This window comes from Equus asinus, chromosome 5 (genome assembly GCF_041296235.1).
Source record: "Equus asinus isolate D_3611 breed Donkey chromosome 5, EquAss-T2T_v2, whole genome shotgun sequence".
Classification (NCBI taxonomy): Eukaryota; Metazoa; Chordata; class Mammalia; order Perissodactyla; family Equidae; genus Equus; species Equus asinus.
The window spans coordinates 10,895,003-10,910,347 of NC_091794.1; the positions used below are offsets into that span (position 1 = coordinate 10,895,003).

A 15,345-nucleotide genomic window follows, 5' to 3' on the forward strand; every position below is an offset into this window, starting at 1 on the left:
TCCCCTTCTCCCATTCTTGATCTTGGTTGGTTTATTCCACAGCTGGCTACTTTGGTCTGTTAAGTTTGCCTACATTTGCCTCACTAGTACATCAAAGCATAGATTTAATTTTTACTGTACTTGTCAAATTAAGCAGTGGGCGGAATCTGGTAACTGGCCCTGGTATTGACTTTGTAATGTGGACCGGAGACCTACTCTGAAATAGTTGCTGCACTGTGCATCACTGTTTACAGTAACCCTGGGTGTAGGTGGTATTGGTCTCAGTTTATGGAAACTAAGGCTAAGCCCAGAGAGGGTACGTCGTTCTCCATCCTTGCTCACTGGAACCCTAAGTGGAAATGCTAGGGTTTGAACTCTGGTTTTTCTGCCTTCAAAGCCCTTGGCTCTTTCCTTGATGAATAACTCCCTCTCTCCACCAAGGTCAGACAGCTTTTTGGATACTGAAAAAAACCTGAGGGTTAAAAGGTGCAAAATTTTCTGTCTCTGTACCCTCATCCCACAAATGAACTTTTAGGTAGATAAAATGTCCTGTCTCTAAAGCTGTGTCCTGAGATTGTCATTCTTGTACCAGGAAAGCCACAGAAGTTACTGAAAGTTTTTTTTCACTCATTATCTAAAAGAGGGGATGAAGTGAAAGCTATTAGGACTTTTTAAACCTATGTGTTAATTAAAATCTGTTATCCTTTATTCATAGTATAAAGATGCATTTATGAAAGCAAATCCTGGCTACAAATGGTGTCCTACCACAAACAAGCCCGTGAAATCCCCAACACCCACTGTCAACCCACGAAAGAAACTCTGGGCCTTCCCGTCTGACTCTTCGAGAGACTTACCAAGCCCCAAGAAAGCTAAGACCGAAGAAATGCCTCAGCTTAACTTTGGAATGGCCGGTGAGTTTAGACTCTGTTTCTACCTTCCTTAAGGACGGGGCCATACGTTAGGCAATATTTTTAACAAATAATACAGAGAGAGAAGCGAAGTGAAATTTATAACCAGTGGAAATATATAGCATATCTTAAAGCTTTGGAGCATGACATGCATAGAATGTGTATAAACAATTAAAGGAAGGAGGTACAGACCAAGTGCTAGGGTCGTTATAAATATATGTGAATTCCTGACATTGATATTATGGAAAAGCAGACAGCAATGTGGAGACTGTCAGGAGCTCAAGGAATTTTCTAATGTAACAAAACAGCTTACACACACATATACACTATTAAGCTGTCCCAGTAAGCACCTTCGTTATCGTGGGTACTTAAAAAGTCACAACTATGTAGGTCATCTGAGGATCTGAAGCATTGAGGGCAAGAATATGAACAACTCCATTGCAAATCTGAGACAAATCTGACAGCTGTTTCTTAGAGGGAATTCCAGTCCTACCCACTTCCTACCCCAGTTCCTGTATGGGCTGGGCAAATTTAAAGTTCCAGATGGTCCCATTTGTTATGGGACCTTTAATACTCTTTGGGTGGTAAGGAATGCTGAAGCATTTATTACCATGAAATAAAGTATTTATCTTCACCCTGCAAATGGCTGTGTCTTCCCTGGCTGTTGCAATGCAGGAATCAAAAGAGGAATTTTCCAGGATGCAATTGGGAGATTGGACAGAGTGGAGGCAGTGAAGTTGGTGTTGAGCTATCAGGTTCCTATTTCATTATGACAAGCAAATGTTCTTCAAAACGAGAGCACTGAGCCATTTGCAATACAGAAAGCTTAGGAGAGAAGGTTGCACAACATTGTGAGGACACCTCATTTTTTTAGTAGCCAGTAGACCTAATGAGATTTAATAGTGCAGTGTGTGATTCATAGCATAACAAGGATGTGTTGGTGTCCTACATACACCGAGAAAGGCAGTCTAACGTAATGGCAGCGTGCTGGGGGACAAGCGCTTGGGGTGACTGTGCTGTTAGTGTGTGTAGTATAATTCCAGGTGAGCTTCCGAAATGATGCTTCTGCATATCCCAGAGGAATCCAGAGATCTGTCCTTGTTGTAGCTGTCATTTTATATACAATTTTAGCTTCAACCCACTTGCCAGTAGTCTTGGTGAGCTTTCTGCGCTTCCCAGATTCTAGCAATTGGTGTGTTCTATAAAACATTCTGTTATCAGGACCAAAGAAGACTATATGGACGATTGGCTTCTACTGGAATTCCTTCGATTATTATTTATCTTCCGTTACTTTTTCTCCCAATACTAAATCTACATCAGTCTCTGTAGGTTTTTTGCATACCATGTCTCTTCACAAACCAAAAATAGCTGTAGAAAAACTACAGAAAGCTGTAAAAGATGACTGTAGCACCACTTCTGACAGTTTACTAGTCTAGCTTTTATACCTACAAATTGAAAACGGGACCTAGACTTCAACAAGATATTTACATGTCAGCTTTTAAAAACAGCGTTCTTTAAAGTGAAATGCTGGAAAGGAGAACATCCCCCTCACATTACGTCGTTACGAAGGACTGGTGAGGGGTGCTGGGAATCCACAATGAGAGTCCTCGCTGAGCTAGTGTATAGTGGGTGACACTGGTCCAGCATTTCTAGTTATGTCCCTGTTCAGCACAGTGAAAGCAAATTAGTTTGCCTTTAATTAAACATGGTCCTTAGCTTTTTGAATCTAGCCGATACCGTAGGACTTTTAGAGGCCAGTTGAAGCTTTTCCTCAACATGAAATCTCATTTTGTTTTTTTTCCCGATAGTCCTTATCACATGAGATTTTGCTATTTTGAATAACCCCAAAGCCGTCAAATGTATGACTTCCAAGAGTGAAAAGCTATGTAGAATTTAATTTAGTATGACCCCTTTGGAGGAGGGAAAGCATGCTATTTATATATTTTTGATATTTCTGAATAACATTTTGTAAGTATAAATTAATATAAAGGATGATGGCAATTCCTTGGTCTGCGTTTTAGAGTCTATACAGCAAACTTCCTGCAAAGTCACGTTGGCGTATAACTGAAATAAATTACCTTGGAAATGTGTTCCTGTTCTACTTTAGAATTTGCACTAATGCATTGTCCTTATTAGAAAGCCATCCTCCAGCCCTCCTGAATAGAACGTCTAGAACGACAGCAACAACAGTATTTAGCTGCCCAAAGAACCAAATTAAACTTGTGCTTTGTTATATTCATCTCCCCCTCTTGATTCTTATTTTTAAATAGATTTAAGTGTCTGTTTTAACAGCCAGAGTAGTTCTTAAACTTAACACTTAACTAAGGATGGAATCTTAAAACAACAGCAAAGAGCCTTGTTTCGTCAAATCAGCCGGTGTTCCCGTGTATTCACCATTGGTGTCTTCCTCTGTGGCTGCCTTCCAACACTGGGCTATTTCTTAACCACCTGATCATTTGATGACACACTATCCCCTCTAATAACCTCTTCCTTTTTTTTTTTTTAACTCTCTCAGATTCTTTTTTCAATTGTTTTTTAATTTGACTCTATATAAGGTGCAGTCTGAGTTGCTTCATGAGTTCTCGAGACAGACTATGTACAAAGATGACTTAAGGGCCTACCTTTAAACAAAAAATCAAAAATCAGAAAGAAACTCCTAAATCTCTTCAGGCAACAAGATGCCTGGTCCTCAGGTTTAATTGTAGAGAGATCCCTAAAATTAAAAATGCCTTTATTGAGGACCTTTATGCACTAGGATAGGTGCCGAGGGAGGCATTTTCACATGTGTTATTTCATTGCAGTTCTGAAACTTAATTCATTTAAGACAACCTTAAAGGATCTAGGTTTCTTGTTGTCTGTAATACTTTCTTTGTTTAGATAGAATCCTGAGTCAGAAATCTGCCACTCTCCTGTTTTTATTTTGTCTTTTTGTTTCTACTGATTATCAAAGGAATGAAAACAAAGACTTTGGGTAATATAAAAAGGATTCATTTTAAATCTTAAAGATATTTTGAGGATGGTCCTGTCTGTACGCTTCAGATGTAAAATGTCAAAAATACATCACTGTTTAATTTGTTTTTGAAAATCTTAAAGATTATTTGAACAAAGCCCACTAGATTTTGGAGGCCTTTTTGTAAAATTTCTCTCTGTTTCTCCGATAGCCTGGACCTTTTTCTCAGCCCCAATTTCACATGGCAGAAATAACAATGTGAGAAGAACAATCTCAAACTTCTTAGAAGACAAGCATAAGCACTCTTTTGTTTAAAAAAATTCATCTAAACCCCCTAGGCAGTCAGGAAAGAAGCCTTTCATTAGGAGATAGCTCATGTTCTAAACAGCTGTGATTTGGAAGAAAGCACTGTGTTGGAACGGTGGGACAACAGTGGTGTTTAAAAAGCTCACAAAGTAAGAGTACTGAGCACATATATGCTAGGTTGTTGGTACATAAAGGGTTTTTAAAGTTTTCTATAAAAAGTTATATGTGATTCTGTTGGATTTCTGATTGCTAGTCTTTGTATTTGACTCCGCATGGATTATAGGTACTTCATGGTTATAAATTGATGATTTATTTGTTTTTGACTTATTTAGATCCTACTCAAATGGGCGGCCTGAGCATGCTGCTTTTAGCTGGAGAACATGCTCTTGGCACACCAGAGGTAAGCCGGTCCCTCACCCCTCTCCCCTCTGCTCATGCTGGACGTTGAGAGCACAGACATTTGTCTTCCATTCACACTGTTGGTTCTATAGTTTCACTGTTGTACAGACTCGTGAACAAACTTTGCTTTTAATTGTTTTCAGTAAGATCTGTTTATTGCATTACATTGTGCCTTGAGGGTAATGGAAGTGGTGTAAATAAGCCCAAGAGGACACAGACACGGGTCAGGTGCAGATTTTGAGGTTCCATGAGCCTAGGAGTAAGAAAGGCCGTGGACATACCGATAATTCGCATTTGCCATGACTGTGTCATGGGTCTGTACAGTGGATCCTATGATCCATTCGGCTCTATTCATAACATTCCCTGCTTTTGTGATGTTCTCATTTAGACTTGCTAGTGAAAAGATGAGAGTTAAAAAAAGCATGAAGCTGTCAGTCTCTCTGGTGTCTGAATAAATTCAAACTCCTGTTTTTGAAAATCAGGAAACACGGCATTCCAAGCTTGTTTTATTCTTTAAAATGGAAAATGAAAAGGACCCATGCCCTCATGACCTTGGTTTCATGATCTTTTATTCCCTTGTATAGTTATTGGGCTGCTTTTGCTCAACAGTTTTTGGTCTGATTTTGATGGGCAGGTGGTAGCAGTTAACCATGCATAGTTTGCATTTGTGGAATTCCTCTATTTTCCAGACCCATTTAACAGGGGCCAGACAAATTAACCTGCAGGTCATGTTATTTTACCACACTCAGGTACTTGAGATGGAAATATTTCAATCCCCAACCACAGTCACTATTTAGGGCAAAGTAGCAGTCAACTCAATTTTATTGCGGATATATTTTTTTCTCTTTTTTTTTTTAAGTTGTGAGTATGCCCTACAGATTACAGTTGAAGCCTATTCAAATAATGGTTTTAGAAGATACCATATAAGATATGTACATCACAAAAGGCTTTTATGATTTATAGTTTACATTTGGGATCCATAGTAGTTGACCAAATGCTTGATCTAACTTAATTATTTTGATTCCATTCAATTCAGTGTAGCAAAAAATGTGTAAATTGATGGACTGGTAGGTATTTACATTGTACTACTCTTTAGCTGAAAAAAGTAAACATGTCCCTCTGAACCTTGGCATACTCATTCGGCATAGATTGTGCTTCCTAACACACTAGCATTCTCGGGCGTCATTTCACTCTCTAACACGCGGCTGCTGCCTAACAGCAGTCAGACTAACTCTCACGTGAGTGTCTCCCAAGCATGTTCCAAAAGGTGAATGTTGGAATAAGAACGCACACTTGACATTTCCGCACAGGCCGACTCATGATTTCCAAGGATGCACCATATTCTGAAGTCAGCCTCATCTCTTCTAACAGATTAGATTATAATAATGTTTCCTTCCCAACATCTGTTAGTGTTCTTTTTAACCTTCAGGAACAAATGTAAACAAATAAACATCTATAGAACTTACAGATAGATGGAATGCTAGTCAAAGAAAAGAATGATTGTTGTTTTCTTTGATTAAAGTTTGCCTCCTGGGCTCTTTTCAGTGAAGATTTCTCCTCCCGCCTTTTTTTTTTTTTTTTTAAAGATTGGCACCTGAGCTAACAACTGTTGCCAATCTTCTTTTTTTTTTTTCTCCCCCAAACCCCCTAGTACATGGTTGTACATTTTTAGTTGTGGGTCCTTCCAGTTGTGGCATGTGGGACGCCGCCTCACCGTGGCCTGATGAGCAGTGCCATGTCCGCACCCAGGATCCGAACCAGCGAAACCCTGGGTCACCAAAGGTGGAGCGCGAGAACTTAACCACTTGGCCGGCCCCTCCTCCCGTCTTTTAAGAGCAGCCGAGTTTTGACACAAGCAGTTTAAACAGTGCAGAGGTCAACCTTTCGTTTCTGATAAAGGGGAACCATTTTGAGAATTCTCAAGCTAAAGAAACTGAGAAAGCTAAGTGACTTAAAGAAGTGGACCATATAGGAGAAGGGAGGTTTGCTAAGGCGTTGCCCTCACTTAGGTCTGTAAGAAATGCTTCTAAGAATGCAAGTCTTCCTGCATAACCCCTACTTCTCACCTCAGAGATATTTCGGTCGTTATTGAAGATAATCTTGAGATACTGAAACAATAAAGCAGTGAAATTTGTATAAAATAATCCTGTCTCTGAATATAATTAATTAGAGAGTTTATGTCTTACGTATTGGCAGACTTCGTGTAGCACCTGATTTCCTGTGCACAGTCTTGCAAATGTGCAGACATGGTCGTAGAACTTTCGGGGCTTAAATACATAGAGACGTGATCAGCGTAAGACACATATAGTAAATATATACTTACATTTTTCTAAGAAAATTGTCAGGATAATGAGATAAGAAGAGAGAGACAGAAATTTCATACTTCTGTCATTTGGAACAATTACTATGAAGTCTGTTTATAATGTTAGGTAGGACCAGTCAAATAAAGTGACATTTTCCAAAACTTCTGCCACAGAGAAGGTCTGATTGTAAGGACTTTTTAAAATGGCCATGACAGAATTCTTATTCTGAAATAGCATTCTTAAAGGGAGGAGATTTTCCTGAGTTAACTAAGTTGAGACCTAACACCACATAGAAAAAGTCCTCAAAAGCCAATATTTTTTAATTATGGAAATTTTAATATAGGTTAAATATATTTTTAATATAAGTTTTATATATATATATAGGTTATATATTTAATATAGGTTATAGCTATAGGGCAGTATATATGTATATATTTAAACAATTCTAGAAGGTAGAGAGGCTGGTTGTAACTGAAATAATACAATTTGAGATTCAAAGCATCTTTGGCGTATAGTGTTTCCTGCATCTACCTGAAGTGCTCATATTTTTTAGAGAGAAATAGAGGTTCTTGAGATAGCAGGGGAGAAATAATAACAAAATATTTTCTCTTTTTCTTAGTCCTCTGATTAACTCTGAACCCACCATAATAGATTTTGGGCATTATTGGGCCAGTGTTTCTATATGTGACTGTTATTGAGCCACGCTTGGTTCTGTGGTTTCACTTGTGGCAATTTTGTGTCTCTGATGTAAAAAAGGGATGAAATTTGCATTTACAGTTTGTTTTGGTTCTTTTATTTTTCACATAAATCATCAGCCTCATATTTCCTTTATACCCAGAATACATTGAAATGCATTAAATATTTGGGATAAATTTTAAAAAGCAGTGTTTGTCATTAAAGAATTTATGGATAGAGGAAGCAGCATAGATGTATTGGTCAAGATGGGCATAGAGGAGTGACCCGTGGCTCAAAATGGTGGACACAGCTTCACGCTCCTGAGACCTGGTGACACAGGAGCACAGCAGTCTCGTTAGGAAATAATCCCATATCAGGGAAGGAAGTAGAAAGAAGTGTTTCCAATGAATGTGAGATTTTAGCAAACTTACGTAAATCAGAAATCGAACAGAAGTTGTTTAATCAATAAAATATGATACAAGTGCCAGCTGAAAATAGGCTAGCTGGGGGCTGCAGAGAGCCAGTCTGTTCACCAGAATGCCCTGGGATTTGAGCGAACATACATACTTTTTTTTTTGCTTTAAAGGAACAAGAAAGAAAAAATAGAAGAAATGAAAGTAATAATGTTCACATCAAACTCTGGGAAGAGCTAAAGAGAAGGCAGCTAAATTAAGAGAGTTAAGCCCTTAGGTTTCATATCAGGGAGTTATTATCTAAGATGAAAATGCAATAAATAATAAATAAGTATTTGATCTAGACGTTCTAGAAGTAATCTTTAAGGCTAAAAGTCTTCTATACTGTTATATTTGTTACTTTAATAAAAATGTGAAGCTAAATTAAAATTTAATAATAAAGGCATGGATGACCAGTCCCAGTGGCCTAGTGGTTGAGCTCGGCACGCTCCACTTTGGTGATCCAGGTTCGGTCCCCAGGCACAGACCTACACCACTTGTCAGTGGCTGTGCTGTGGCAGCAGCCCACATATGAAACAGAGGAAGATTGGCAACAGGTGTTAGCTCAGGGAGACTCTTCCCCAGCAAAAAAATAAATAAATAAAGGCAGGGAGTGCTACAATTCAGAGTGTGTGAAAGGAAGATAATTCTGTTCTATAATCTATAGAACAGCTTGGATTAATAGTAGAAAGGACAACATTCCATGGTGGACCTAAGTGGGCGCCAGAAAGTCATCTTGGCTAGATCAGAAGGGATGGTTTGGGGAATGATGGAAAATATGTAACGTTAGGCGGATGAAAAGGTTTGAAGGCGTCAGTATCTCTTTAGTTGAATGACTGAGGGTAAGCTTTCAGGTGTATGGGAAGTGCATTAGATCTTGGGACCTGATTTTAGAATGCCTAGTCTCTGTTGGAACCAAAAGACAAGACAGCAAAGTTATGGTCAAGCCACTTTCTTCTTTGCCTTCCATCCTGTAAAATGGAGCTAATAATAATACCGCGTGCCTCTAACTCCCAAGACATCTGTGAAGATTAATTAAATAAAACCCATAAGGCATTTTTCACTCTCCTGAAAAGGCTTCTTGTAGGTACCTAGTATTATTACCATAAATTATTCCAGGAATTTCATACTTAACTTGAAAGCTTAAATTACAGCAGGCGTTGCTCCTAAAGCCTCTGGTATGCTTTACCAGCACTGCACGCACACACAGAGTTCCTGCCCATTGAAAATTTGTAGGAAATTACAGGTGTAATTTGCTCCTTTATCACCAGGTGCTCGAGGAGGAGACAACTTTTTAATACCTGGGAGCAATCAATATACGAAGTCTGACTTCAGCAGCGTGGCTGAGTTAGCATCAAAGTTAGGGGAGAATATGCCTACAGATGATGGCGCGCCTCCGTTAAGGAACTATAAAGGTTGCGTTGTATAAGAATTAAGCGGTGCAGGAACTGTGTGTCATCTTTTCTCAGATTCAGTCATATGGCAGGTATCTATCACATGCTTTCTATGTGCCAGGCACATTGGCAAACAGACCAGATACAGTCTCTGCCCTCGTGGATGATGTATGAAGGTTCAGGTTTTTAGAGATAGCAACCCTTCACATGATACTTCTGGCTTCAAAGGGAATCACATTGATTTTTGTTCATTAATCACCATCTGCCTGTTTAAAAATAGTTTGTGTATCTAAGTTTCTGTTTGACAGTAAGAGCTATGAAGGGTTAGGAAGAGGAGGAATCAAATTTGGCTCAAGAAATCAGAAAGGGCTTCCTGGAGGAGGTGGTGCTGTCAGTGTTATACATTTCAGCACTTGATTTTATTTAGTTGTGTTCTTTATTATAAACTCTATAACAAAAGTCTTTTTTTTAATTTTTTTTCTCATTGTATACTATGGGTAAGTCTTGACTCATCCAGAAGATCTTCAGCAACTCGAGATCAGGAACAATGACAGGATGGAAGTGGTTAGGACAACTCAGCTTTATTGAACACTGAATGCCAACCCCCTCCCCAGCTCACCCCCCACACCCCCAAAATCAAAGCTTTTCTTCGCTTCTCACAGTTTCATAGCTTCTAAGTGTATTTTGTGAGGAAATGTACTAGATTTAAATTTCACCTTTCTGTCTTCCTGGTGGAGACCTCCCCGTTTGACGTCACTGTTCGCTGGCCGTTCGGGCTGGAACTGCCAGCCCAGCCTCTTCTCTCTCAGCAGTGGGACTCAAAGCCCAGAGAGTCAGGTCCTTTCACCCACCTTGATTGACAGGTGTCTGTCCTCGAGGAGTTCCCAGGCTGCACTGCGCAAGACAGTGATGAACTTGCCTGGGCTCCTCCAGCGCCCAGAGCTGGAGGGAAGGGGTCATGGGGAGGGTGGGCAGCCAGGGAGCCCAGGTGGACAGAGGTGGGTGGAGAACAATGACGGCAGAGTAGCTCTGTTACCGCTCCATCAAATGCGGAAGCTGAGAAGGATGCTGTGTTGTCTGTAGAGGTGGCTGCAGTCACCTCTGGACCCCTTACTGCCTGTCACAGCGTCCAGTGCTCTGGTAGCCCCGTGCCCGGAGTAAGCCTGATGCTGCCTCTCGGCCAGATGAGTCGCCGCGTCTAGTAGGGGAGCCACTCTCTGCCCTGTTAATTGGCCGTGCCCCCGGGGTAGCCCAGCCCTGGGGTCGGCCAGCCCAGTGCGGCGCTGTAGCTAAATTCAGGTTTAATTGAGTGGCCTCATTTTAGTCCTTCACAGCGTTTTGAAGGACTAACTTGGATGTAATACCCTTACATTTAATTCACCTGTGTTTAAGCTCAAGTCCATTTCAGAGCTTCATTTAACATTATCATATCGTTAAATGCAAATTAAATAATCAGTTATTGAAGGATACCTGGCGAAACGGGGAGGGGGGGTGAGAATCAGATCCCTGGGCCTCCAGTGACCCAGGATCTTCACTCTTGAACTCTGAAACTGGCTCCTCGACCCCCAAGCCCTCTCCTCCCATAGCAGACAGCCCCAGCCCCACCTCACCCCACTTCTTTCTGGCACAGCCCCTCTTTTGGTGACAGGCGTTAGCCTGCCTCCGTGGAAGCACTCGCCTTGTCTGACCCCTCTCCCTCAGCCAGCCTTGTCTCCTGCAGGCCTGGCAAATACCAGCTCTGGCTTAATTGGGGCCTCACATCTCAGCTGGTCTATCTCCTTAACCTTCTAATTGGTCTCCTGCCTCCAGCCGCTCCCCAGCCAAGGTCGTCCTGCGCTCCCTGGCAGAATTCTCCGACTACACATCTCTTATCACACCACTCCCCTGACTGCAGACTCCGGCTAGCTCCTCATTGCCTTTAGCCTAATTTTCGAATTTCCTAACATAGAATTCAAATTTCCCTCATTCCAATTCGTTTCCCACAGCGCTCCCAGGTGTCTTAATCTTCAGCCACACTGGGAAAGTCACTGTTTCTCACACACACGGGGCACTTGCCTCTGTCCTTTCCCTCCTGCTGTTACCCCATCATTTCCAGTTCTGTTGCTGTTTGTAGGTATATCTCAGGTGTTGCTTGGCTTCCAGGCATCCGAAAGAACGAAGGCTGCTCTGTCCTCCCATGGACCCCATAATATTCCACCACCAGGATGCACTTAGTTCTTACATGTGTACCTGTCCCCTACACTTGAATTGTAAGCAACTTAAGGGCCAGACACATTCTCCTAGTCATCATTTCATTCCCCAGCACAAAATGCATGCAAGTGGAATGAATGTAAGCTTCTTGAAAGCAGCAGTCTTTGTGGCTGACACGCGATAGATGTTGATTGACTGTTTGTGGAAGAAGTGAGTAATCAGTGAGTGTTTGAATCAGCGAGGGCTGGAGTGTGTACTTCACCTACGGCCGGTGTTCTTACCCCTTTGGTGGACTGTGTTCATCGCAGTTCAGCTGTGCTGGCTGTGGTCTTGTGCCTTGAGAAGCAGTAACGGGCTCTTGATGAAATCTGGCTTTCCAAACCGGGTCTAACTGGCTTGATCTGTTTTATATCAGGGGCCTGGATCGAGTTTCTGTCTACAGTTTTCACAGTCTGAATTGCACCTGTGAAAAAATGCTGCTTCGTCATAATTGTTAATTATACTAATCATTGCCCTTCCTCGGCTATTGAGAATTACAGCTAAATCAGAGAAGATTGGGTTTAAGGGAAGTTGACTATGTGGTTAACAAAACTTTGTAACACCCCTTGAGCTGTTTGCTTTCTTGGGCAGACAGCTACACCTAGTGGCGTTAGGGATTATTTCAGTGAGTATTTCTAGAAGCAGCTTCTTGGGTTTTTTCCTCCCTTTATTTAACCTCTGCTTATTTAGTGTCTTTTCTTAACTCTTAATTAGTGAACAGATATCTTTGACTCTTTTATATTCTGCTGTATTTAGAAAGTAAGCTGGATCTAGCATCGGAATGGATATTGAGGAGGAGATGTTTATCCGTAAAAAACACACCCCACCTAGTAAGGAATTTCAAGTGCTATAAATACAGACAGCAAGACGACAGGGTCTGGGACCATCTGACTGATAACATTACTTCAACAGGAGCCTTTTGTGGAAAATACCCTCCTCCTTTTGTGTGGAGAGAATCTGAGATTTCTTTACCAAACGTGTATGCATATTGGTGTTTGCACAAATACACGCACCTGCATTGGGTGCCATATTTATCAAGCAGTCAAAAATGAATTCTGCATGTACACATTTTCCGTGTCATTGAACCATTTTTACATTTTGAAATTTTAGATGGGAATATGTGTAGCATGTATCATGCATTTCTGCCTTTTAACAAAGGATATATTTTATAATTATCCTTATCTTGACAACTTAGAATCATAGTTATAAATATTAATTACTGAGTGAACTGGTGCCTTCAGGAGGAACTCTGGGCTATTTGCCCTACCTTCATTCCTTTTAGACCGACTAGAGTGCTGTGGAACACATTTCTGTCTGTTCTTAAGTTCTTCTGTCTTCTCCCGGTGTCTTCTTGCAGCTGGCACTGTTTCTTTTGCAACGCTCTTCCTTTTTCTCACCCCTCTCTTGGCCCTCCTGACTGGCTGCTTCTGTTCTGCTGTGGACTCGAGTCAGATAACCACGCAGCTTAGTAGTAACCCAGTTCTCCTGGCTCCTGATTTTTGCTGTTTCCATTGTAATGCACTGAAGATTATGCTAAGTCCACAGTGCTTTAAAGTAAGAGTAACTAGGTTTGGAGAGAGGGTGTCATCCAGTAAAATGCACAGCCTCAGTGCCTCTGTTACTGCTCTTTTAACCATTGAACAGCCGTTGTTGTGCAATTCCTGGCCAGGTCATTGAGATTCTTGATATTCACACACACACAGAATCAAGTCAGTCAATGGGTATGCCTTGTGCATCTGCTGTACGTCAGGTGCGTGGTGATCATGAACATGCGTGCACAGATTGCTTTGATTGTGTAGTGCAATTGACTTATCATGTGCAGGATTACAGATGCCTTGATAATCACTTACGTTTGAATTATCCGTTCAAATAGAAAGTTTTGTTTAAGACCATCCATCCCAGTGATTTGCAAAGGGTCTCATTTAACTTTAAAACTTTGTGACTTGATTTGTAGTTACGGTTAAGTAATCTATAAATGGGACTTACAAGAAAATGGACTTTTCTTCTTACAGTTAATATGAACTCTAATTAAGCCCTAGGGTAAATGGTAACTATTCTCATGCATTGTGGGAAGTGAAATAAGAATATATATTATATAGGCTATATGCAGTGTATTACCCTAAATGATATGTTTAATTCCAAATATCTTTTCATAGATTTCTGTCACGTGTACAACCTACATTATTAAAGATTTATAAAGACACTTTATAATTTTCGTTTAGTCCTAGGCTTGATTTTAAATCGGGTTTTGATTATTTACCAAGATATCTAGGGGCTAACCACACAGGATTTCTTTTTTTTTTTTTTTTTTGGAAGATTAGCCCTGAGCTAACATCTACTGCCAATCCTCTTCCTTTTGCTGAGGAAGACTGACCCTGAGCTAACGTCTGTGCCCATCTTCCTCTATTATATGTGGGACACCACCACAGCATGCCTTGATAAGCAATGCGTAGGTCCATGCCCAGGATCTGAACCTGTGAACCCTGGGCCACTGAAGTGGAGTGTGTGCACTTAACTGCTATACCACCGGGCCAGCCCCAGGATTTCTTGATAAACCAGGATAATATTGATTTTTTCCCTAAATTATAATATAAAGATATATTTTGTTCAAGTATTCCTTCCAAAAAAGGAATTTTTTTTGTGGCTAGTAATTTCAGGATTCATTGGCCTTCTTTTTAGTGTATTTTGTGTCTCCTTGGCTTCCCATTCTTGGGAAACAAATAAAAACACTTTTGAGCCATTTGGCATACAACTTGTCAAATAGTCAATGACAGTAACAGAGTCAGGCTTTGGCAGCCAAACCACAGGTAGCAAATTAATTAAGGCTGCCGCACCTTCTCTGTGGAGCTTATCAGTGGAAGAAGGGGCCATTACTCTTTCAGATCCAAAGGTGACAATTAAAATTAAAATTGCCTGCTTCTGCCCGATGGTCTGTGACACTGTTAGAGAAACATGTCTTCGCTGTCTAATAAAGAAGTTTGGTGAGAAAATCTGTTTTTAGGAATGCAGCCTGGGTGATTCTCAGCACTTTCCATAGGATTCAACCATTGAATCTAATCACATGCAGCTATTAAAATTACGTTGGAAAAGGTTTAATAACACAGGGAAGTTAATGTGTTGTTAAAAAAGAACATTCTATATCTATAGTACAAAGTCCAACTTTTGTTGGAAAAGTTATCTACGTATACAACTGGAAGAATGTGCATGGAATAGTCACAGTTTATCTTTAGAAGATAACACTGTGGGTGACTTTTCTTCAGTATCTTGTTTTTTGTTTTTTTCAGATTTTCGGTGGTGAACTTGGATTATTTTGTTCTCAGAAACATGTTCTTAAAAAGTATTTTTAACTTCTTAACTGTTTTCTTCTATAGTGAAAGATAGCTTTTTCCCTAAGACTCCCTAACCTTGTCATTCAGGAAGGTGGGATTGATGGGGAGAACACACACTCATTTGGGATTTAGAATACTTGTTGTCAACTTTCATTTAGTTTATTTAGCATATTTGTTGAGTATCTACGTCGTGCCCAGGCAGGATTCTGCATTAAACAAAGCCACTGAGAGAAGATGCCCAATAAACAGATATTTTTGTCTTATGGTGATCAGTGCCAAGTGCCATGAAGATAAAGAATAAGATTATTGAGTGTTGTTCCTAATTTCCTTCATCTGTAAAAAGGGTTAGATGACAGCAATAATGAAATCCTTCCCTTGCTAACATTGGGACTCCTGTGACATTGAATTACGGTTGGTTACC

The 15,345-nt window shown here is 40.4% G+C and overlaps 1 protein-coding gene across 19 annotated transcripts in view; it reads left to right on the plus strand.

Annotated features, from left to right (window-relative positions):
• The window catches only part of BBX (BBX high mobility group box domain containing), a 258,518-nt gene that overhangs the window by 184,714 nt on the left and 58,459 nt on the right, over window positions 1-15,345 (plus strand). For all 19 annotated transcript variants that reach the window (XM_014853213.3, XM_014853218.3, XM_070508709.1 and 16 more), the window contains 2 exons: window positions 695-890; window positions 4,476-4,543. In XM_014853213.3, the coding sequence (XP_014708699.1) occupies window positions 695-890; window positions 4,476-4,543 (264 nt within the window). The remainder of the gene's footprint in view (window positions 1-694; window positions 891-4,475; window positions 4,544-15,345) is intronic.